The 25,959-nt window shown below is 37.8% G+C and overlaps 2 protein-coding genes and 1 pseudogene across 4 annotated transcripts in view; 1 reads left to right on the top strand and 2 right to left on the bottom strand.

The window, feature by feature from the left end:
• RNF19A (ring finger protein 19A, RBR E3 ubiquitin protein ligase) overlaps positions 1–10,233 on the top strand; it is a 56,926-nt gene extending 46,693 nt beyond the window's left edge. For both annotated transcript variants that reach the window (XM_040494120.1, XM_040494121.1), the window contains exons 6-10: positions 1,652–1,766; positions 2,296–2,457; positions 4,904–5,117; positions 6,801–6,944; positions 8,052–10,233. In XM_040494120.1, coding sequence (XP_040350054.1) covers positions 1,652–1,766; positions 2,296–2,457; positions 4,904–5,117; positions 6,801–6,944; positions 8,052–8,742 — 1,326 coding nt within the window. In that variant the 3' untranslated portion in view covers positions 8,743–10,233. The remainder of the gene's footprint in view (positions 1–1,651; positions 1,767–2,295; positions 2,458–4,903; positions 5,118–6,800; positions 6,945–8,051) is intronic.
• A 6,567-nt stretch (positions 10,234–16,800) lies between these two features.
• SPAG1 (sperm associated antigen 1) overlaps positions 16,801–25,959 on the bottom strand; it is an 82,380-nt gene continuing 73,221 nt past the window's right edge. The window contains exon 20 of one of the 2 annotated variants that reach the window (XM_040494116.1): positions 16,801–16,836. In XM_040494116.1, the coding sequence (XP_040350050.1) occupies positions 16,833–16,836 (4 nt within the window). In that variant the 3' untranslated portion in view covers positions 16,801–16,832. Of the gene's footprint in view, positions 16,837–18,802; positions 19,426–25,959 lie in introns of those variants that run through there. The other variant, XM_040494115.1, reaches the window with a different exon arrangement.
• On the bottom strand, positions 23,049–24,136 carry LOC121042774 (40S ribosomal protein S2-like; annotated as a pseudogene).

Here is a 25,959-nt window from a genome sequence, read left to right as displayed (position 1 = left end):
ATATATTTCACAAGACTCATTGTACTTCATAGCCTTCAAAATAACCATATAATAATAATAATTTTATTAAACCTCACTTACTTGTAATATTGTTCAGAAGTCAAGTGTCTTATGTTAGAGACTACTTGCACACTTTTGAAGGCTGTTGTGAATCTCTATTGAAACAGGAGAAATGTACTTACTAGCTTTAGCCCTTGCAAATCATGAGACCAAAGATACTGAGCTGTTTTTTGTTTGTTTGTTTGTTTTTTCAACGTTTTATTTTTATTTTTGGGACAGAGAGAGACAGAGCATGAATCGGGGAGGGGCAGAGAGAGAGGGAGACACAGAATCAGAAACAGGCTCCAGGCTCCGAGCCATCAGCCCAGAGCCTGACGCGGGGCTCGAACTCACGGACCGCGAGATCGTGACCTGGCTGAAGTCGGACGCCCAACCGACTGCGCCACCCAGGCGCCCCTGTTTTGTTTTTTAATGTTTATTCGTTTTTGAGAGAGACACACACAGAGCATGAGCAGGGGAGGGGCAGAGAGAGGGAGACACAGAATCGGAAGCAGGCTCCAGGCTCTGAGCTGTCAGCTCAGAACCCCACATGGGGCTTGAACTCACAAACTGTGAGATCATGACCTGAGCTGAGGTCAGACACTTAAGCAACTGAGCCACTCAGGCATCCCAGATACTGAGCTGTTTCTTGAAGTTCATATATCTCCCAAGCCACTTTCAATGTGATATTAAATTCTATTTATTACTACTTATATTGTATACAAAGATGCTAAGTAGATCTAAGTTCTGTCCCCTGGCAGCAGCATTCTCTTTTTTCCCTCTTTCAGAAACCTTTTTACTTTGAGCTATAAATGGGACCCCAGGATTCTGAGTCATTTGATAATATTTTTCTTTATAAAAAGGAATCTAAGTGACTTATTTAGTGGTGTTTGCTTATTCGTACTGCTTGTTAAAGGTTAATTTTTTTAAAAAATGGGGCAGGGGGAGCTGCCTGGCTGGCTCAGTCAGTTAAGCGTCTGACATCAGCTCAGGTCATGATCTCACGGTTCATGGGTTTGAGCCCCGCATCGGGCTGTGTACTGACACCTCAGAGCCTGGAGCCTGCTTTGGATTCTGTGTCTGTCTCTGTGTGCCTCCTCGGCTCACATTCTCTGTCTCTCTCTCAAAATAAATAAACATTTAAAAAAAAAAAAGTTGTAGAAATCTCCCCTAGAAGCCAACTTTTACCATTCAGGGATGTTTATTTAGAAACCTGTGAAATGCTAAATTTCTTAGGAGTAATCCTATTAGTAAATATCCAATTCATAACTGTGTTGAAAATAATATTCTTAATTTCTTCTTTGCTCAAAACATGATTTTAACTATTCTTGAATAAGATTATACATTTACTCAAGACTATTTAAAAGTAAACACAAAGTAAAATCTATTAAATCACTGTCTTTTTGAAGCAAATTATTAATAAGGAGTAAACTATGTGTAAGAATGTGGTTTAAGAACATTAAAACATTTGTCTTCAATTAGGACACTTAAGTGAATGAAATTATAAAAGAAATCACTTTAAATTACTATCAAATGTATGTCTAGACTTTCATTTAAATTAAATACGTAATGTGTTTTTAAATCTTCACCTCGTTTTTATTTTTAATTCAAGATTCACAACCGATACGAAGGCAAGGACGTTTCAAAGCACAAACGGAATTTGGCCATAACAGGTGGTGTAACATTGTCTGTAATAGTATCTCCAGTTGTAGCTGCAGTAACTGTAGGTAAGAAAATGCTTAAAAATACAATAATCTCAAGTTTTAAGTTTTGTGGAAGGATTGAAAGCATTGTATTTTTTTTTTAATATAATTTACTGTCAGATTGGTTTCCATACAACACCCAGTACTCATCCCAACGATAATTACTTTTGTATTTAAGGACAATTTAAACTGAGCCTACAGAAAACCTCTCATTGAGTAATTGTATTGGTTAAAAGTATTATAGACTCAAGAGCCTAGCATTAGGATAATTGGTAAATTCTTAGTGGCTTATTCCCTCCCTCACCCCATACAGTTTGAAGACTTGGCACTTAAAAAGGTTGACCTCTTTTTTCACCTCATGAGTGTCACCTGAAAGATTCGGAGCTTTGAATTTGTTTGTTCCCCTTATCAGCTGGGTAAATCCACTTTGGGCAAGAGTTGGAGAGCAACAGCACTTTTCTCCTGTATATTTTCTCTTGAAAAGGCTTTCTAAAAAGTCATGTTTCTATGATTTATTTTTTGCCTTCTAATGACTAATTTAATTCCTCTTTAGGTATTGGTGTTCCTATTATGTTAGCCTATGTCTATGGTGTTGTTCCAATTTCTCTCTGTCGAAGCGGAGGTTGTGGAGTCTCAGCAGGCAATGGAAAAGGAGTCAGGATTGAATTTGATGATGAAAATGATATAAATGTTGGTGGAACTAATACAGCTGTAGGTAAGTCCTTTAAGCAAACGAAGAAAATGTACTTATTAATAGTTTATGTTAGGGGATAGATAACATGCAAATTAGAATTTCCATTGCCTTCTTTTCCAGAGGCCTAATAGCATTCATCCAGAAGTATATCATTGAAATACTGCCTAGGAAAGGTGAATGGATGAAAACGGGTGGAAGGGTTCTGGGTACCTAACCTACACTGGAAATGTAATGTCTTAGAAGTTCTAGACTTTCAGTCTTCGATTTTGCTTAAAATATTACAAGTCAGTAAGGATAGGATATGAAGAGAAAGGTAGTTCATAAAACAAGAAATGCAAATGGCCAGTGAATAGAGAATATCTTCAACCCACTGTTATTCAAAGAAATATGAATTAACTAGAGAATGAAAAGGCCCTCATAGACTACCAGTAGGAGTAAAACCTTAAAAAATGTGCATGTTCTATATTCCAGCAATTCTTCTTATAGAAATTTGTCTTCAGGAAATAATTAGGCAGAAGTACAAAGATAATATACACTTTCTTACCTCCCATTCTGTCTTGAACTCACTCCAAATGTATTTGGACCCTTCCACTCTAGGGTTTTATCTCTACCACTCCACTAAAGCAGAGTCATGAGTGACCTCCATGTTACCAGATATAATGGTCACATTTTGGGTTTTATCTTAATATACCAGTACACCTGACATGGTAGACCATGCCCTCCTTCTTGAAATATTTTCTTCACTTATCTTCCGGGAAACCTTTTCTCATCTCATCATATCTCCTGGCTACTTCTTCTCAGTCTTCATCTACACCCGCTGCATTATAATCTCCTCTATTAAATAATATGTAGACTGACGACTCATAAATTTGTGTCTAGGCTGGAACTCTCCTTTGAACTTCACATTTGTACATCTAACTCTCCTCTTTAATCTACACTTGAATATCTAATAAGAATTTCAAGGTTAACTTGTCTGCAACCAAATTCTTCACTCTAAGATGTGTTCTCTCAGTCATCATCCTCACCTCATTAAGTAGCCTCTCCATTCTTGCTGTTGCTTGGGCCAAAAACCTTCACTTACAGTGACTCCTCCTTTTCCCTTCTTACCCTACATCAGATCCATCAGCAGATTCTGGTGCTTCCTTCAATATTTAGCTATAATCCAACCATTTCTTACCCTCACCACCACTATTCCATTAGTCCAAGCTACTATCCTCTTCTTGGTCTATTGTAATAGCTTCTTTAGCTCATCCATCATCTTATCTTCCACTCACTATTCCACAGTGTAGCCATAGTGATAACTTGTGAAACGTAAATCAGATCATGTCTTTCTTCTGCTCAGAACTCTGCTAGTGCTTCCAACTGTGCTGGAGGAAAAATCCACAATCCCTACCATGGCCTGTACAGCTTCACTCCACATGATCTGTCCTAGGCTGCATCTCTGAACTTCTTTCTTGTCACTCTCCTATCTTATGCCATCCCTCCTTCGTGTTTTTGAGGATGCCAAGTACACCTTTACTTGTAGACTTTTAAACTTGCCTTTCTCTCTGCCTGGAATAGTTTTCTCCCCTGGTATCAGATCTTATAATAGCTTACAGACAGTTGGATCTGTAGGACATATCTAGAAATCAGCTTCTGGCCCATTTTCTTGACCTGGAGAATAATAAGTAGTTTAATTGGAACCTTGTTGGAAACTCACATATTTGCCTCCAAAGTCAGCTAACTTTTTCAACCGTCACATTTTTTACAGAATTCCTAAATCATCTGGATTTTCTAAAAAGTGCTGACCACTTTTTTGGGAAGGGGTGGGATTTTAAGCCAATTTTGCCTTAAAGGGAAAAATTTGATTCCTTAAAAGCACTTATCACAATTTGTAATAACTTTTTTGTTTACTTGGTTTCCTGAGGATGAGGGCTATATGTGTCTTCTTTGTTACTGTATTTTTAGCACCCAGAACATAGTAGGTACTTGCTTTCATCATATTTATTTGTTTCCATTAGCATACAAAAATCCTAGTATTTTTAATCCTAAAAAAAAAAAAAAAAAAAGAAAACCAGTTTCTCCTCTCCCATTTCTTCTCATTCCTCATTTATTTATTTTTTTTCTTTCTTGAGTATAGTTGACACACAGCACTACACTAATTTCAAGTGTGCAACATAGTGATTCAACAAGTTTCTGCATTATACTATGCTCACCACAAGTGTAGCGACCGTCTGTTCCCATACAGTTCTATTATGGCAAAAAGTGGTGACATTTTAATACTGAGAGTTAGTCCTTAATCTGTTTTTAAACTCTGAGATACTTTTCTTTCCCTTTACCCCATAGTTACTTGTTCCTGACTCCAGATGTCTTTTCTGTTCCTGTGTATGTTTTATAATAAAACGTCCTATCTGAAATCATAGAGGAATTTAAGAAGAGGAAAACTAATAATCAACTTATTTAATTTCTTTGAAATATTTGCATTTAGACACAACTTCAGTAGCAGAAGCAAGACACAACCCTAGCATAGGGGAGGGAAGTGTTGGTGGTCTGACTGGCAGTTTGAGCGCGAGTGGAAGCCACATGGATCGAATAGGAGCCATTCGAGACAACTTGAGTGAAACGGCCAGTACCATGGCTCTGGCTGGAGCCAGTATAACAGGGAGTCTGTCAGGAAGTGCCATGGTAAACTGTTTTAACAGGTAAGAGAAGTGTGCTTTCTTTTCTGTTTGCCTTCTGTTAACTACAAATTATTCATTAAATAAGAATTTTGAACGATTATGTCATTATGTAATCATTATGATGATTACATATAACCAGGCTGTGTCAGAGTTGAAAATGGTAATATTAAAAATGAATCTTAGTGGTGAACAGGAGGTTTTTACTTGTTTGAATTTTCTGTCATAATAGTATAGACCCATGGTATGGTAAAAGCCAAGTCTATGGCATAGCATTCTGCCAGTTTTTTCACTGCACTTGTCACATCTGATGTTATGAATCAGTGCTAGAGCTGCTTTGGTAGGCACAGTAAAGGAAATACTTAAGCCTGGACCTTACCTCTCAAGACAGCAGCAGCTGGATGTTAGAAAAAGAAACATTGGGTTAAGGCCTAGGGGAGCAGGAGGAATCAAGATATGTGGGAGTGTGTGAACTGAGGCCAGGGTAGTCTAGTCCACCTGAATCCTTTTGTATATTTTATTTCATTCTCACCAAGTCTTTTACCAACAGCCATGCAGATAAGTAGGAGAAATGTAAAGCATTTTTATCTTCCTTTGTTTCTTTTTTAATTCAGTATTCTTTACTTCTGTTTATTAGCTTTTTTAATGTAAGAAAGTATACATGAATTAAAAGATAAATTGGTCATATTTATCTTGTTTTTAGGTAGCTTGCTTTTGAACACAACTCTTAAGTTATATTATTATTATGTCATTTTTAAAGAATCAGATATTTTATAGGATCTTTTTAAAAAATGTTTTTAAAGCTTATCTATTTATTTTGTGTGCAAGAGAGTGAAAACTAGCAGGGGAGGGACAAAGAAGGGCACAGAGGATCCAAAGTGGGCTCCATGCTGACAGCAGAGAGCTTGACGTGGGGCCCAAACTCATGAACCATGAGATGATGACCTGAGCTGAAGTCGGATGCTTAACCAACTGAGCTACCCAGGTGCCCCAGGATCTTTTTTTTTTTAGTTTATTTATTTTGAGAGAGAGCTAGCAAGTGGGGGAGGGGCAGAGAGGGAGGGAGAGAGGATCCCCAGCAGGCTCTGCACCATTAATGTAGAGCTCGTCGATGTGGGGCTCGAGCTCGTGAACTGTGGGATCATGACCTGAGCCAGAATCAAGAGTCAGATAGTTAACTGAGCCACCCAGGCACCCCAAAAGTCAAATTGGTTGTATTTATCTTATTTTCAGGTAGGTTGCTTTTAAATACAAACTCTTAAGTTATAGTGGTGTTTATTATTATGTCTTTTTTAAAGAATCAGGTCAAATTCATAGGATCATTTTTAATATATAAATGCTCATGATTTTTTGATTCATTGTTCTGTCAAGTAGAATGGCTTTTAGTGTATTCAGATTTTGTTTCACACTCAAACATGGCCAGCATATTTAATTAAAATCCTTTATGTCCTTTTTGTGTTATTCTGTTAGTATCTTACTTGGCAGACAGCTAATTCTTCCTATTTTATTTGGATGGCTGGTACTGTTCCGTGTGCTGCAGTAGAATTTAAATAATCAAATAAAAGGAGGCTAAAAAAATGCTGGTAGTTGTTTCTAAAATAGTTTCTTAATTCCTAGGGATTCTTAATGGAATTATTTGAAGATATGTATTATAGTAGTCTGATATTATATGTAATTTCAGTTTTTATCTCCTCCCTGCTTTTTAAGGTTGGAAGTACAAGCAGATGTACAGAAAGAACGGTACAGTCTAAGTGGAGAATCTGGCACAGTCAGCTTGGGAACAGTTAGTGATAATGCCAGCACCAAAGCAATGGCAGGATCTATTCTGAATTCCTACATCCCGTTGGACAAGTAAGGAAAGAACTGTTATAAAGTTAAAGATTTTTTTCTTTAAGTTTTTAATGTTTATTCTTGAGAGAGAGACAGAGCACAAGTGGGGGAGGGGCAGAGAAAGAGGGAGACCTAGAATCCAAAGCAGGCTCCAGGCTCTGAGCTGCCAGCACAAAGCCTGATACGGGGCTCGAACCCATGACCTGATCATGAAATCATGACCTGAGTCAAAGTCAGACGCTCAACTGACTGAGCCACCCAGGTGCCCCAAAAGTTAAAGTATTTTTTAAATTAATTTTAAAAGAATTATTCCTATCATTAGGCAAAACTATCATAAATAGTGGTTACCAACTATTGGGTTCTCTGGGAAAAGCAAATGAAGAGATGTCCAGAGTAGGCAAATCCATAGAGACAGAAAGTATATTAGGTGTTGTCGGGGTGGGAAGACAGGCAGTGGAAGTGGATACAGAGTTGCTTGTGGGAGTGATGAAAATGTTGTGAAGTTAGGTGGTGGTGTGATGGTTGTACAACTCTGTGAATACACTAGAGAACATTGAATTGTGTGCTTTAAACGGGAATTTTGTGATATGTAAATTACATCTCAATAAAGCTATTCTGAAAAAAAATGGAGAAGGTAACATAGTACCTGGAACAGCATAAGCAATAAATGTAGCTATTTCTGTTTTTTTTTTTTAATTAAAGCATTATTGTAAATATAGTCCTATTATTTCAAGTAATTTTTAAAAATTTTTTTTAATGTTTTTTTATTTATTTTTGAGACAGAGAGAGAGAGACAGAGCATGAATGGGGAGGATCAGAGAGAGAGGCAGACCCAGAATCTGAAACAGGCTCCAGGCTCTGAGCGGTCAGCACAGAGCCCGACACAGGGCTTGACCTCACAGACCATGAGATCATGACCTGAGCCGAAGTCGGATGCCTAACTGACTGAGCCACCCAGGCGCCCCTCAAGTAATTTTTTAATAGAACTTGTCCTACATCAATTTGTTCTGACAGCTTTTATGTAGTCTTTGAATTTTTCACACAGAATCCCTCCCCCTTTGCTGTTAACCTGAATCAAAATAAAAGGAAGTTAGAAATTTGTTTATATTTGTTACTCTTGTGTTCCAGAGAAGGCAACAGTCTGGAGGTGCAAGTAGATATTGAATCAAAGCCATCTAAATTCAGGCACAACAGCGGAAGTAGTAGCGTGGAGGATGGCAGCGCCGCTCGGAGTCATCCTGGTGGTTCATCCAGTGGCTTGCCTGAAGGTAAATCTGGTGCCACCAAGTGGTCCAAAGAAGCAACAGCAGGAAAGAAAGCAAAAAGTGGTAAATTGAGGAAAAAGAGTACCATGAAGATAAATGAGACCAGAGAGGACATGGATGCACAGTTGTTAGAACAGCAAAGCACGAACTCAAGTGAATTTGAGGCTCCATCCCTGAGTGACAGTATGCCATCTGTAGCGGATTCGCACTCTAGTCATTTTTCTGAATTTAGTTGTTCTGACCTAGAAAGCATGAAAACTTCTTGTAGTCATGGTTCCAATGATTATCATGCCCGCTTTGCTACTGTTAACATTCTTCCTGAGGTAGAAAATGACCGTCTGGAAAATTCTCCACATCAGTGTAGCATCTCTGTGCTTACCAAAACTGCTTCGTGTTCAGAAGTTCCACAGTTGAATCATATTGCTGAAGAACATGGTAACAATGGAATAAAACCCAGTGTTGATTTATATTTTGGTGATGCACTAAAAGAAACAAATAATAACCACTCACATCAGACAATGGAATTAAAAGTTGCAATTCAGACTGAAATTTAGGCCTATAAATGCTGCAAATTAATTACCACTGAACAACCTTGTTTGGAGCTGGTTGAACTACATGTGACTACTTTAAGTTTCAAGTTACCAGCAAATGCCAGGTTGCATAATCTAATGCAGATACATTTTCTGTGTTCAGCAAAGCATTGTGTTTCATGTGGATCTTAATTACCAAACTATGAAATGAAGGCTTTAAAAAGTGCATTATTGTAAGGACAATAATTCTTAAGAGAAGTATGTTTTGTGTGTTCACCACAAAACAATGCTTGAAGCACATACTGTGTATTTAGATAGAAATTTGGCTTAATTTATAATCAGTATAAAGTGCTAATGCAATTAGAAACATTCTTATGAAGAAAACTTGAGGCTTAGAGATAAGTGGTTAGTGACATTTTATTGAAACCACTAAAGGATACTGTTTAAAGAACTTTGCAGGTTACTCTCAGTATATGATCCTCTTTGTAACATTTCTATTCATAACTGAGCATAAATTTCATTTTTTTTCTTCATATGCAATGTGGATATATAAAGCTTAATGCAGCCCATTTGCTACCATTTGGATACTTAGACACTCTGAGCAAGATTGTGGCAGTTTTTGCACAACTTTGAAATAGAAATACCTGGTACTCTCTCTATATCTTGCATCTTGCTGTTGCCATCTTAGAAGCAAAGCGTAAAAGTAGGTAATTAAGTATACTGACAGCACCAAATAAGATCTATAAAACTACAAAATACAATTCCATTAGTTTATAAGTATTACAAAAAAAGTCACCTTCTACCAAGGGGACGTTTGCACCCCATTGATTCTTGGTGCCTTTGGAGTAGACTGGATTTTAAGGGCCTAGTTGTTTGAAGATTTTGCTGTATTGTTTTCCATAGTGTTCTCTCTAGCCACTTTGGATTATGTAGACAAATACAAGATAGATAAACATGATTAATAATAACAATGCTGAAAAAGTATTAGCCTACCAAAGACACACTCAGGCTTCAGTGATTACATAACCTCAGTTTTTAACACATGCATATCTTCTCTGATCATGAGCTCAAAGCACGGTGCAGAGTTTGTACCAAGTACTGAGGAGGGGATCCGTGTATGGCTGGCTTTACTTTCTTTTGCTTTTGTTTATGGAGGGTGGTCGGCTGACATAAACAGAAGTTGGCCAAAATACTGCCTATACTGTTAATTCACTTATATAAAACAGGTTAACCTCAATGATAGCAGTTGAAATGTTCCATCTTAAGTGTTTCTGTTAAGTATTACCATTATGGTGCTACTGAGCGTTTTCTTTTGATAAAAAGAAAAATGCCCTGGGCTGCAGTCTTCTTCCATCACTTGTTCTCACCAGGTCCATTAATATGCTTATAACACTAGTGCCAGTTATTTTATTTGATAATGCTTATTATGGTATTTGTATATTTGTTTGCATTCCAATTTTGTTCAACAGTGAGTGTGTAAACTGCATACATTAAATAAATGTAAATACTAATGTATTGCTGCCTTATGGTTCATTTGCAAGTGTTTTTATAAGAACAAGAATACTTATTTGCTATATGGCAGGTATTTATAGATCTTGCAAGCTATTGAGATGATTCTGTATCCTAGTCTCAGCCCAAAAGGAAGCATCTGCTGAAATTCTCAACAAACAATGTTAGAAACTGTCCTTTCTTCATGTCTGATACTTGCCTTTCCTCTAGAAAGAAGCTGCTTTATTCATCAACATATTTTATTTTTTAAAGTGAATTGGTTGGAAAGTAAATAGATCCATCATTAAATTGTGAAAAGATAAGTATTATAAATCCTCATCTTAACAGAAAAGTAAAAAGATCTTAAAAGACTATTCTAAGATTTTCTCTGGCAACATAAGACCATGAAACTAGAGCCATTTAAATTTAAGCTAGTAATTGTAATCAAATGCTTTCCATCCTCGTAGCCTCTAAAAAATGCATTGGTAATTGTTTAAATTTCCTGTTACATAGTTAATAATGAAACTAATATGTATGCATATGTTGCCCACCTTCTTGACATTTCTGTAAAAGACCGAAGATTAAATGGAAAGTGAAATGAGTTTTGGAGGAATACGGCAAAAGTGGTGCCATGTAGGAGGTCAGTGCATTCAGTGTACCTCATTCCACTTCTGGTTGTGCCCTCAACAAGTACTGCCCCAGTCTCACTTGAAAAAATGGTCTAAACCTTTCCACTGGTTTCAGAAGTTCCTTCATCCCCCACGGATCCTTCACACTTGGATTAATTTAGGACCAAGCCAAATTCCCCTGGAGCTCAACCCTGAAAACACGAGAATACTCCAGGGTTCAAGCAGGCCTAAACTCACCAAAATCTTTGTAAGACCATTTGTAGTTTGCTTTTTTTAAGGCCTACAGGGGAAAAGTCACAGAGTAGTGAGAGAGAAGAATACAACGATTATAATGGCATTACTCTACTGTTCGTTATGTAGACCACCAGTTTACTGGGATTCTCTTAAATATACAAATTCCCAGCCTCAGAGCACTGAATCTGCTTTTATGGAAAATTTACACAGTCCATCACTATTATTTTCACTGCAAATTGAGTTAATTTGTAAATATGTAAGACTTTCCACAGCATATTGTCTAGTTAAATGTAAACTTTGACCACCAAAGGATAAAATACGTGTTGAAAACCATCATAGCTATTAATTCCTACATGAGCAAAATACCTAACCTCCTGTTCTCTGATCGTTTTGCCTTTATAGCCAGAGTTATTAGGATTCTCAGGGCTACGTTTTATATGGTTCCTTTTAATAGGCTTGTTTTATTTATTTCCCTTATTGAAGCATGAGTTATCATTGCTAAAAGCCAATGTTTACATACTGGTGGGTTTTGAATGCTCAGAATAGTATTGTAAACTTGGGGAGAGTTAGTGTTTTGGTAACCATCATTTAATAGATGAATAGTGAAAGGGAGTTTGCAGGTTTTAAATTTGGTTCAAATTTAATCATTGTATTTCATATGCTAGTCAGAATTTTGGGGATTCCTGCCAATTTATTCAACCAAGTAACAAAGTAGACTGGAGATACAGCATTGTATCAGACACTGTGGCTTCAATGACCTTATACTATAGTTGGGGGAGAGAGACATGAAAAACATACACATAGCTTAAAATGGTGTCAGATGATGGGTGTTAGGAAAAACATGAAGTGTGGAATAAAAGGACTAGAGGTATTGGGTAGTGCTGTTTTATACAGAGCATTTCTGCTTAGATAACATTAGTGTAAAGATCTAAAAGATCCAAACCAAATGGATGAGCATTGCAGAAAGAGATCTTCTCCCAGGTGAGTTAATGGACTATTTAGACATCAGTTTTGGTATTTGACATCTAGTAAGACAACTCTGCCACCTTGTTTTTCTTGGAGAGTGTGTTGACTATTCTTGACACTTTACATTTCCATAACCACTTTAGAGTAATGTTGAATTCCGCCAGTTTTAGTTGGGATTACATTGGGGTCTATAATTATCCCTGTGGAGGTCTTTTGTGTGTTCTGTTAAATTTTATTCCTGGGGAACTTTATATTTTCTTCAATGCCATTTTCTGTTTGTTACTGATAGTATATATAAATACAGCTGATTTTTGTGTAATTTCATATCTAGGGAATATAACTTTTAATTCCAGTAGTTAAGCTTCTTTGACATTTCTGTGTACACAGTCGTCATGTGTGAATAATTTTTTTATCTAACATTTTTACAGTGCTCTGAATTGTCCAACACTTTCTACATACTTTTAAAATATTAACTTATTTACTCTTCAGACAACTCTCTGAAGGAGGTGTTTATTGTCCCCGTTTTATAGATGAGGAAACAGAGGCACAGAGTTAAGTATTTTGTCCAGGGTGACATGGCTGGTAAGTGGCAAAGCCAGGATTCAAACGGTTTTGTTTCTTCCCCTTTGATCTTTCTATCATGTATTTCTTTTTCTGGCTCATGTGCACTGGCTAGGACTTCCAGTGTAAGGTGCTGAATAACAACCATTAAGTACGATATTTGTGTGGATAAATTTGTAGATGCCCTTTATCAAGTTTATTAAGTTGTCTTTTAGTTTGCCAAGAGTTTTTACCTTGAGAAATATGTTGAATTTTATGGACTGCTATTGGAAGGGACATCTGTCATATAATTGTGATTTATTCCTTTAAGGGTTAATACGGTTATGGTTAATATGGTTAAAATATGAACTTGATTTTTCAAATATTACACAAACCTGGGATAAACTTCAGTATCAGAGTGCATAGGATTGGAATTATATCTTTTTTGAATGTTTGATAAAAATTGTTGTTAAGGCTATCTGGGCATTGTGAATTATTTTTTAATATTATAGAAAATGAGATTTTCAGCTTGAGAAGCAGTTCATCTTTATCGATATAACATGAGCAGTAAGGAGTGGCAGGCTTTCTTCTGTAAGAGTTTACTAATCCTAGAATCTGTGAACTTTTCTGGCTCTGTGGTAATGACAGTTTTGCTTTTATTTTTCTTTCCAGCCTTTTGCCTAATAATTGGAACACCTATTTCAACTACCTTTTATCCAGCATGGAGGAGGTAAAACTTAGATGCTTCATAGCACAGGTATACCAAGTGCCTCCAAATTCTGAATTCAGAATACTGGGACAAGAGAAATCTTAGAAAGAAAGAAACTATAGGCTCTTGAGGATAAGGACCATGTCTCGTTTTTCCTATAAGTTATGTACCAATAAGTACTTTATATTTGAAGAGGAGATTGAGGATAAGCTTGCTATGATGGGACAGAATAACTGAGCAGCGGCAATGAGAATGTTTGTGGGCCTAGGCCTCAGAGTTGGTCCCGGTCTCTTCATTACGTTGCTAGAACAAGTTTTTGGAAACAAAGACAGTGACTGGAAAAGCAGTCACTTTTAATAAGGTTTTATATCACGTACGTTCATAAATGTAGGTGTATGACAGCCACTATGATGAAATTTGGAAGTTTTGCGTTCGTGAGCAAACAGCCAAGAAAGAATTCTTGAGACATTTTTGGTGCAAAAAGGTGATTTTATTTTAGCACAGGGACAGGACCCATGGGGAGAAGGAGCTGCACTAGGGTTGTGAGGAGTGACTGATTATATACTTTTAAGTTTGTGGAGGGAATGGAGATAGAGATAAAGTAAGTTTCTAAGATACTTTGAAACAGGGTTTCAGGACCTTGAGGGGCAGCTGCTGTTAAAGTCATTTTTAGTTTTTAATAAAACATGAAGGCAGCCGTGATTTCTTTGAGGAAGGCACCCCCTGCATGTTTCTGGTGTCTGTCTGTGGGCTGCAAGCTGCAAGGAGATTTGCAGCTCTCCTGCCTTTTTTCCCTCATCAACTGGAACAGCATTTTTCAGGGTTGGTTTAGCCCAGGCATTTCAATTTTGCTTTTGGGGGCTTTTTGTTGTATTGTCATTTATTATAGGAAATACGGTACTTTAGCTGGATAAAGAAATTTGTTGATTTAGAGAGGTCATGTGCAAACATGTTTCAGAGAATGCACAGAAAAGAATTTACTTTCCCTTTCAGCCCTTTTTCCCTTCTTTCCCTTTTTTCTTTGCTCCACCTTTGCTCAGCCCCTCCTTTCTACATTACCTTCCTCCATAACCCCTGCAAAGGAGCAAGTATGTATGATAGCATAGTTTTCTCCATGTTACATGGTCATGCACAATGCATATATACATTGATCATTTTCTTGATTTTCTCAATATCTTACAGAAATTAGTCCAAGTCAACTGGTACAGCTCCAGCTCGTTCTTTTTAATGGCTGCATATGATGGGCATTCTCTTTGGCTCTTTTGTTTCCCACCCCGCCCCACTCCTCTACAAAAGTGTGCAGGCAGCCCCTCATGTAAGTCCTTATTTTCTGGTAGTTTTAATTATGGGAGGTAGTTTCATGGATTTCCGATGTCTAGGTTGCAAAGTCTATGTAGTTTTGTTTTTTTTTTTAATTTTTTTTTTTCAACATTTATTTATTTTTGGGACAGAGAGAGACAGAGCATGAACGGGGGAGGGGCAGAGAGAGAGGGAGACACAGAATCAGAAACTGGCTCCAGGCTCTGAGCCATCAGCCCAGAGCCCCACGCGGGGCTCGAACTCACGGACCGCGAGATCGTGACCTGGCTGAAGTCGGACGCTTAACCGACTGCGCCACCCAGGCGCCCCATATGTAGTTTTAAATTTAATAAGGTTATCAAATTCCCTTTTTTAAAAAAGGTCATCAATATTTACAGTTCCACTAACAATAGGTGAGTCTCCTTTCCCCTGCATTCAACGAATAGTAAATATTAGAGCTTTATAGTTTTTACAAGACTATTTGGCATAAAGTAATATGTATTATTTGATTTTATGTTTATGTATCCCTGGTCACTAGTGAATTTGTTTATCTTTTTGTAGGAGGAGAATTGGTGGTATTTGATGTACTGTTTTCTAAACTGACTTTTATATCTTTTGCCTGTTTTTGGAGGGGGTTTTCTCTTTATTCAGTTTGAAAGGGATCTTTATCATAGCTATTATATATTTACAGTTATTATAATTATCTATGCATTATATATAACTATTAGTTTTTTGTTACAGGTTATATTTTTGTCCAAGTCTATTATTTGGCCATTTGCTTTATTAACTTTTTTTGCTGCACATGTTATAAACAATGTAGAATTTTATTAGGTTGAATCTTTCTTTTAAGTTTATTTGTTTATTTTGATAGAGCGCACATGCACAAGCAGGGAGGAGCAGAGAGGGAGAGAGAGAGAGAATCCCAAGCAGGCTCGGCACTGTTAGCATGGAGCCAATGTGGGGCTTGAACTCACAAACCATAAGAACATGACCTGAGCTGAAATCAAGAGTTGGATGCTCAACAGACTGAGCCACCCAGGTGCCCCTGCCGTGCATTTTATTTTAAACTTACTTGGAATGTTTCTAGACTATAAAGATAAGTTGCAAAGATAGTTGAGAGGCTTCTCATACACACTTTTCTGACACACACACACACACACACACACACACAATTTTGCTATATGAAAGTTCTATTATCTAATTCTATATTTCAGAACTTCCCATCATAGTTAAGGTCTCCTTTGCTCCTAAATTATACTTACAGTCTCCTAGGTTTCTTGGAAGATTTTTTTTTTTTTTAATGTTTATTTTGAGACCGGATGCAGGCCGGGGAGAAGCAGAGAGAGGGGGGAGAGAAAGAATCCCAAGCAGGCTCTGTACTGTCAGTGCAGAGCCCAGAGCCTGACACAGGGCTTGATTTCACAAACCGTGAGATGGTGACCTGAGCTGAAATCAAGAGTTGAACACTTAACCAGCTGAGCCACCCAGGCGCCCCCTCTTGTGAGATTTTTAAATTTTTTACATTTGCTTTAATCTGTCTTGAATTTGTTTACTATAATGTAGAAGTCCAATCTTATTTTCTTCCAATGGAAAGCTGTTTTTGTGAAGGCACTGTTTTTTAAATAATCGATCCTTTCCCACTGATCTGAATGCTACCTCTCTATTGGAATTTCTAGATTGCTACCAGAAAGGCTGCTGGGATTTTTATTGTGATTCCATTGAATTTATAGATCTATTTGGGGGAAATAGGCATCTTAACCATAGTGAATCTTTTGATTCATGAACATGGCTTATCCATTTATTATTAAGTTTTTAAATTTCTTTCAATAGTGCTTTATAGTTTTCAGTATACGGATATTTTTTTAAATCTCAATTTCTGATTGTTACTATTATATAGAAATACAATTGATTTTTGTAGATTGTTCTTGAATCCTACAAACTTATAAGTCATTTATTAGCTCTAAAGAGTTTTAGTACAGCCATAGGATTTTTGTACATAGACAATCATGTCTCTGCAAATAGTTTTATATCCTTCTTTCCAATCTAGATGCCATTAGCAACATTTTTTTATTTTTTTGGACCTATTGACTTAAATCTCTAGTAAGATATTAAATAGGACTGGTAAAAGAGACATCCTTACCTTGTTTCCAGTCTAAGTAGTCTTCCATCTTCACCTTTTATTCCTTTTGGTAAAATCTTGACAAGCTTAAAGGGGTGGCCAGTTTGGATTGATTGGAGGACCCCAGAGTTTACCTGTAAGTTATTATTTGAATTGAATGGTTTGCTTTTTTTTCCTTCAATTTTAAAAATTGAGATACAGTTCACATATTGTAACATTTTTAATGTGTAAAATTCAGTAATGTTTAGTATATTCACAAGGTTATACAACCATAACCATTACCTAATACTAGAACATTTTCATCACCCCAAAAAGAAACCCTGTATCCACTAGCAACCAGTTCCCATCTCCCCAGTGGTCCCCCCACGACCCCCATCCCTCATGGTCTTCTTAGCTCCTGGCAACCACTAAAGCTACTTTCTGTTTGAATAGATTTGTCTGTTCTGGGCATTTCACATAAAATTCATATAATATGTGGCTTTTTATGTATGGCTTCTTTTCACTTAGTGTTTTCAAGGTTCATCTATGGAGTAGTATATATCAGTACTTCATGCTTTTTATGGGTGAATAATAATATTTTGTATGGTTATAACACATTTTTGTTTATCATCAGTTGATAGACCAGTGGGTTCTCACATTTTTGGCTATTATAAATGATATCAACATGTGTGTACAGGATTTTGTGTGAACATGTTTTCAGTTTTCTTGGGTATAATACTAGGAGTGGAATTGTTGGGTTATCATATGGTAACACTGTTTAACTTTTTGGAGAACTGCCAAACTTCCAAAGCAACCGCATCATTTTGCATTCCCATCAGCAATATGTATACTTCCTAATTCCTCCACATCCTTGTCAACATTTGTTATTGTCTGTCTGTTTTTTTTTTTTTTGTCTGTTTTATTATAACCATTCTAGTTGAATCTTTGCCCTTGTCTTCACACACATATGAATTAGGATTAAAATTGTTCCTCCCAACCCACTGATTAATTATAGTAAATATTTGGTCCTGTTTTCAGGTAAGAAGCTGACATAGAAGAGATCAACTGTAAGGTAGCCAGTAATGTTCAATTTTTAGCAGTTTTTGGATTTGACAGGTCACTATTTAAACCCTAAGGAAAAACAGAAAACCAAGTCAGTTTGGTTCCTGAGTTTCCTGTCTGGCTTCTGCCTGCTACACAATGAAGCTTCCAGCAGCAGAGTTATTATTACTAGGTTTGTATTGCTTTCTGATATTGAAAATTCCGCAGAAAAGTAATTTAATCATACTGAGCTCTTTCTTCTCGTCCACCCAAGTCTGTTTCAAAAAACCTGGCTTAGACTTTGCTTTCTCCTGAAAATGTTCTTGATTTATTCCTCTTGGCCCTTGTAATAACTTTGACACTCAAACATTGCGTTGATGCTTTTGTTTCCCCTACTAGAGCTTCTGGAACTTGGTTTTGTTTCTTCCAAATTAGTCATAAGCTCATTAAAATCAGAAACTGTCCTTTTTACTTATCCTCCACAATACTTTATTCAGAGGGTCTTGAGTAGTTTAGTTCACTTAACAATGCTTGTGCCACTCAGGTATTAGTAATTGCACAATTTGCCTTCTGGCATATTGGGTTGTAGATTCCAACTTGCCTAAGAATTAGAAGAGATATTTTAAAAGTTAAGTTCCCAGCCCCTTGGACTCAAGATTCTCAAGCAATTCTGAGCAAATATTCTAAGAACCACTGTTTGAGAAATATTTAGAAGAGCATTATAAATTTGTCAATAATAGGAACTTCTCTAATCTGAATTTTGTTAACCAGAGCACCTTTTTAGGGCAGTGTCCTCTAGATTCATTTATTGAACATTTACTAAGCACCCACCAGCCTATGCCAGACTGAATATGCAACTGTTTGTGTTGACACACCTCAAAACAGTGACAGGTTGGAAAAGAAAGATGCGTGTTGTTAGATTCTCTGCTGCTCAACCTGTGGAGTAATTTCTTGACTTTGTCATGACTAATTCCCAGGAGATGGTAACAGATATCCAAGGCTAGTCACTTCTCTGGCTGTATTGTTTCTATTGGAGGGGTCTTAATGTATATCTCTTACCCAGTAAGTGAATAATGAATGTGTCCATAATACTTTTTTTAATGTAACGTTGTGTCCATAATACTTGAAAAGAGCTCTCTTTTTCTAGCAACATAGATGAGATATACATATGGGAAGAGAGCAATTGTAAACATGGAAGGAAAGATAAAGTACTAAGTACCGCCAGGTATTTTACATAAACTACATCATACTACAACCCTGAACGGTAGGAAGATATCCCTCCTCATTTTTCAGATGAGGAACCTAAAATCCTTGAGATTATACAGAGTTTTATATGAGCTCATTACTCCTGAGTATCAGAGTTAGGATTTAATTCCAGGTTTATGCTCTAAAGTAGTTTCCCAGAGAAAAAGAGAAGAGGCAGCTGTGAGAGTCTCTTATACTCTTATCTCCTGCTTGTTTTTCATTGATCTTTGTACCATCGATTAACTTTCAACCATCTCTTTACTTTGACGTGTGGCAAAAGGCATCAAAACCTATGAACTTGAAATTCAATACATTCTGGAGACAGATCCCTTGTGTGGAGACCTGAGAGGCAGGACTTCTGCGTCGGTTTTTGGTGGTCCTTGTGGTCTAAGTGGTGGCAACTGGCTGAGAGAGTAAAACACATTCCAAACGTGAACATACTTTGCTACATCTTGTTCCTAGATGGCAAATAGTATATTAGAAAAACAAGTATAAAACATATCTTTGAAATCGCTTTAAAATAATGATCTGTAACTCATGATTAATTATTCTGTTTGCACACAAATACCATCAGCCCTTAATACTTCTTCCTGAGAAGTCCTCTAGTGAAGAGCACATTTCCAACAGTGAGGCGCCACAAGTTGGTCACGTGAAGGGAGTTTTCACCAAAATGCATTTAAGAAGTGGAAATGAAAGTTTTCCTGACAAACAGCAGATTCTCAATCTGTCCATTATGTTGCAGTGTCAATTTACAGAGCCCTTGGCATTCTGAGATCTTGCTCATGAAGAAGGTGCTCTCTGAAATTGCCTGGATACGTTATTGATCATTCTGAGCAACTCAGAACCAAAATAGCCATTTTAGATTCAGTCTTGCAGCTGCCCTTAAGGCTTTGCCGCTTTACCTTTCAAGTTTCCCCTCCTTTGCCCACAATCTCAGCATAAGAGCAAAACCAGTACAGTCACGGTTCATCAGCATTTCAGACTGCATAATATTCTGTTGTGTTCTTATTTGGACTTCAATGTAAATGAAGTAGAGTTAGATGAGGATCTCTTAAAAAAAAACCTCTTCAGGCCACAGTGTAACCCAGTTTTATGACAAAGAAAAAGCTTCTGGATCTGATAAATGTTGTTGGCAGTAGTTTGAATAGTGTTGGGAGATAGAGGCCAAATTTCTTTCAAAAAAAAATTTGGGAGGTAGGAAAGAAAAATGGAAGAAGTTATCTATTTTTGAAAATATGGTGCAGGAAAGGATGGAAACTTGGGAGATTGAGAGAAGGACTTTAAGTGAGGAAGAGTTGAGTGGGTTTGGAGACTGGGAGGAAGGCTGTAATTGAAAGGGAAATATGCAAAAGATGGATTTATTCTGGGAGGAAAGCCCTTGAAGAGAGGGGAGGATAGCATGAGGGATCAGCACTAGAGAGGAGGGGGAAAATTACTTTCTAAAAGAGAAGGAACAGGGAAAATCTGGTCATTAGTCAAAAGGGGAGTAGATTGGAGCAGTTAGATGAGATGGCCTGTTGTTTCAGTTAAGGTCAGGTAGCTGAGCATGATCACAGATCAAAACACAAAAACAGTGGTTAAAACTATAGTAGAGCTATGCATAAGGCACTATGAGAAAACAAAGATCACTTAACTCAGCCAAGGCAGGTGAGGAAAAGCCTCTGGGAGAGGACATTTGAACTGGATTTTAAAGGATGCCTGGGAATTAGCTTTGTGGTTTGGGGAAGTAAGAAGGAAGAGAGAAGAGCAGGGAAACGTCTGGTGCAAAAGCAGTCGATGTTGAGTGAATGTGCCCTCTCTGGGTAATAAAACAGTTTGCCTGAATGAATATTGGATGCGGAGGTTGAAAGAGCCAGAAAAGTCTAGGAGGAATCTGAAGTTTCTAGCTTAGGCCAGAGTATGAATGCTGGTATCTTTCACCAAGATAAAGAACAAGTGAAACCTAAGTTTGAGGGAACCGAGAGTTCAGTTTGGGGCATTATTACATTTGAGGTGTCTATGAGGCATTCATGTGGAGATGAACAGTGTGAGGTTGGTTTTATGGATTGAGAGATCAGGAAAGACTGTACAGAAACAGATCCAAGTCTTTGGATATAATTTTAAACAATCCAAAAGTCTTAGTGGCTTAACAAAAAAAAAAAAGGACTATTTCTCATTCATGCTATCTGTCCAATGCAGACTGGTAGGAATCCGCTTCAGACCAACGCTCAAAGAATCAGGCTGATGATGGAGCTGTCGTCTTCTTACAACCCACTAACTGGAATGTGAGGCCTTTCTCAGTCACTGTAGCAAGGGTGAAGACCATGCAGGGCCTGTACTAGCTGTTGTGTACTTGGGCCCAGAAGGGACACATCACTTCTACCTCTACTCTGTTGGCAGGATTTGTCATGTGTCCCTAACCAATCACAGAGTTTGAAAAGTCCCATCTTGTGTATGCCGAGAAGGGGAAGAAAACCAGGCAACGACTGACTCACAGAGGAACCACATCTATAAAACTCTATTTCTACCATTTTATATGCAGCATACAGCTTTCTGTTTTATCCAACTATCATTCCTTCAGGCCTATCACATAGACATTCTGCTCCTCTAAGATTAAGAGTACACGTAGTTCCCTAAACACGCCCCGTTATTTCACACTTGCGTTCAACATGCACCTTCGATGTGCATCTGGATGCCTTTGTGTCTCCTCTTTCCTCTGCCTGGCACACCCTCTTCTCATCCAAATGACAAACTCAGGCTGCACGGTTATCTCCTTAAAACCTATCTTAACCTCACAGGCAGTACTGGGCATTTCTCTTGCTCTACATAATCACTATTACATCTCTATTAGTTTAACAAGATTGGTAGTTTATATGTTCATTGCCTCTACAAGCTGTAACTTAAAGACCAGGCACCTTACTAATTATTCCATTATGTTTAATATTTTCCATTAAACAGCATAAGTTCAAAGACTTGAATCTTGGATCAACTACTTGCAATATTTGTAACCCTTGTTAATTTACAGGGATTTAATATACATTTTCTGTGATTTTTTCTGTGCCATAGTTTCCTCATCTATAACAGAGTTGTTATAAGAATTAAATTAGTGTGTAATAAACTATACACATGCCTAGCACAAAGCTCAAAACCAAGTACGGTAGTTTTTTTTTTAATTGAAATGTTTGACATATTGTGTAAATTTAAGGTGTACGTAACTGATTTGGTACACTTATATATTGTACTGCTAGGTAGCATCTTTATCACCTCACATAATTATTTCTTTTCTGTGGTGGGAATAATTAAGATCAGTCTCTTAGCAAGTTTGATGCTTATAATATTGTTGTCTGCAGTCATTATGCTGTGCATTAGTTCTCTACGACTTAGCTGATCTTCTAGTGCTAGTTCGTTCACGTAAACATCTCTCCTGTTCCCCCAACCTGGTAGTTCTACGTAGTAACTATTATTTTTCTATTTTTAGGAGTTTGGCTTTAAGATTCCACATAAAAGTGATATCATACAGTATTTGTCTCTGACTTATGTCACTCAGCATGTCCTCAAGGTCTAGCCATGTTGTCACAAATGGCAGGATTTCCTTCTTGTGACTGAATAACATTGCATTGTCTGTTGTGTATGGGTATGTATAATCTTTATCCATTCATCAGTTGACAGGCATAAACTGTTTCCATATCGTGGCTGTTGTGAATAATGCTACAATAAATATGGGATTGCATAACCTTCAATATCCTGTTTTCATTTCTTGGGGTATATACCCACAGTGGAATTGCTGGATCATATTGATAGTTCTATTTTTAGTTTTTTGGAGGAACCTCAAAACTGTTTTCCATAGCGGCTGCAGTTTACAACCCCACCAGCAGAGTACACGTGTTCCTTTTTGTGCACCTTCTCACCAGTGTTTCTCTTGTCTTCTTGAGGACAGCCATTTTAATAGGTGTGCGGTGATACCTCATTGTGATTTTGTGATTAATGATGTTAAGCATCTTTTCATGTAACCTCTAGGCCATTTTGAAATCTTCTTTGGGAAAATGCCTATTTTTTATTTGGATTGGTTTTCATTACTGAGTAGTGTGAGGGTGTGTGCGGATTGTGTGTGTGTGTGTGTGTGTGTGTGTGTGTGTGTGTGTGTGTGTATTTTTCTTGTATAAAACTATATGCTGGTGACAGTTGGAGCCTGGGTTCTCTGCCCAGAGACTCTGATGTGGCCCTTTGTAAGACGGTCAGTGAATTCCTGATAGGTGACTTGGTAAACACAGTCAGAAGTGAGCTGTAGGTCTTGGAAATGGCATCAAAAACAGCTTTGGCAAAGTTGCCCAGAGGGTGGCAGTGCAGCCCCTGGCTGAGGTGTAGCAGTCATAAATACCAGCCATCATCGTAGCTTCTTGGGCACAGAGGCTGAGACAAAGCCAGTGCCTCTGGGCAGGGATGAGGTGCACTGGCACAGAGCCACAGCAGCAGGTCACCTTGCGTGGCATGGTGTGGGGCTTGTGGATCTTGTTCCTCCAGTAGCCTCGCCGTACAGGGACAGTGGAAAACCTGGCCAAGACGATGGCCCCATGGATGGCTGTGGCTACCATCGAGCACTTAATACCCAGAACAGCATGTCCATTGTAATCTCTGCTGGCAACAAATACCTTGAACCTGGTCCACTGGCGAGCAAGGGTTTGCTTTTGAACAGTCATAATTTTTAAAACCTCATCCTTGAGGGATGCCCCTAGGACAAAAAAAAAGTCAATGATCTCAGATTCCTTAATGGGCAGGGAGAAGAGAGAAATCTCCACCAGGGACATGATCTTCATGTCCTTGACCAGGCAGCCCAGCTTGGTAATGGGGATCCACTTCTTGTCCTCAGCCTTGCCTCCACAAGCGCCTTGGCCTTGGTCTTAGCCATGGCCCAACCATAGCTGTAACCCCAGCCCTGGATGCTGCTGCCCAAGCCTCTGTGGAAGCCACCATGACCTCCCATTCCAGGGCCCCCAGGCCCTCCAGGTCTAACTAACACCAGTGCCATCCGCCACTTGGCGTTTTCTCAAAATGTTTATATATTTTGGATATTAGCCTCTTACCCAATATATGCTTTGCAAACGATTTTCTCCGATTCTGTACCTTTTCATTTTGTTGATTTCTTTTGCTGTGCAGAAGCTTTTCAATTTGATGTAGTCCCACTTGTTAATTTTTGCTTTTGTTGTTTGTGCTTTTGGTGTCATGTGCAAAAGTCATTGCCAGGATTGGGGCACCTGGGTGACTCGGTTGGTTGAACTTCTGAGTCTTGATTTTGGCTCAGGTCATGATTTTATGGTTCATGGGATTGAGCCCCACATTGGACTCCGTGCTGACAGCACAGAGCCTGCTTCAGATTCTCTCTTTTCCCTTTGCCCACTCCTCTGCTTGTATGCTCTCTCTCTCAAAATAAGTAAACATTAAAAAAAAATTGCCAAGATCAATATTGAGGAACTTCTTTCCTGTTTTTTTGTTGTTGTTTGTTTTTTCTAGGAGTTTTACGGTATCCGGTCTTATATTTAAATCTTTGACCTTTTCAAGTTAATTTTTGTGAGTGGTATAAGATGAGGGGTCCAGTTTCACTTTTCTGTGTTTATACCATTTTCCCAACACAATTTGTTGAAATACTATCCTTTCCTTACCGGGTATTCTGGCTGCCTTGTTGAGTGTTAGTTGACCATATATGTAGTGGTTTAATTCTGGGCTTTCTGTTCTCTTCCACTTGTCTGTGTGTCTTGTTTTTATGCCAGTACCATGCTGTTGCAATTACTAAAGCTTTGTAGTATAGTTTGAAATCAGGAAGTGTGAGGCCTCTGGCTTTGTTCTTCTCATGATTGCTTTGGCAATTTGGGCTCTTTTCTGGTTCCATGCAAGTTTTAGGGGTTTTGTCATTGTTTGGTTTGGTTTCTATGTTTGTGAAAAATGCCATTGGGTCTTTGATAGGGATTGCATCGAATCTATAGATGGCTTTGGGTAATAGGGACGTTTTAACAATATTAATTCTTCCAAAATCCATAAGCACGGAATCCTTTTCCATTTGTGTAAGGTTTGATTTCTTTCAATGATGTCTTGTAGTGTTTGCTGTACAGACCTGCCTTGGTTAAATTTAGTCTGGGTATTTTGTTTTTGATGCTACTGTGAATGGGATAGTTTTTACCTCTTTTTCAGATGCTTATGGTTACAGAAATGCAACTGATTTGTCAATTTTACATCCTGCAACTTGACTAAATTTATTGATTAGTTCCAATAGTTTTTTGAGTCTTCGGGATTTTCTCTATATACAACATAAACTGCAAGAAAATTTTTGCTTCTTCCTTTCCAATTTGGATGCCTTTTATTTCTGTCTTGCCTAATTCTTTTAGCTAGGGTTCCCAACACTTGTATTAGGAGTGGTGAGAGTGGGCATCTTTGTCTTGTTCCTAATCTTAGAGGAAAGCTTTTGATTTCTCACTGCTGAGCAAGTTAGGTGTGGGCTTGTCATGTATGGCCTTTATTGTGTATGTTCCTTCTGTTTCCAGTCTGTAGAGTTCTTAAAATGAAAGGATATTTTGTCAAATGCTTTTCCTGCATCTGTTCAGGTGACTGTGTGATTTCTATCTTTCATTCTATTAAATGGTGGTATATGAAACTGATTTGCCCATGTTGAACCACGCTTGATCCCAGGGATAAATCCTACATAGTCATGGTATACAATCCTTTTAATGTGTTCTTGAATTTGGTTAGCTAATATTTTGTGGAGAATTTGCAGATCTACAGTCATCAGAGATACGGGTCTTTAGTTTTCTTGTAGGTCCTTATCTGGCTTTGATATCAGGGTAATGCTGGCCTCATAGAATTGGCCTAGAAGTATTCCCTCCTCTTCAATTTTTTGGAAGAGTTTGAGGATTGTTAACTCTTCTTCACGTTTGGTAGAGTTTGCCAATGAAGCCAGTTGATCCTGGAATTTTCTGTTAGGAGGCTTTTGATTACTAATTCAATCTCTTATTATTAATCTGTTC

Source organism: Herpailurus yagouaroundi, unplaced genomic scaffold, assembly GCF_014898765.1.
Source record: "Herpailurus yagouaroundi ecotype Mexico unplaced genomic scaffold, PumYag 186, whole genome shotgun sequence".
In the NCBI taxonomy this organism is placed as follows: Eukaryota; Metazoa; Chordata; class Mammalia; order Carnivora; family Felidae; genus Herpailurus; species Herpailurus yagouaroundi.
Note: the sequence above shows the minus strand (reverse complement) of the source record. Positions and strands in the feature narration are given on the sequence as shown.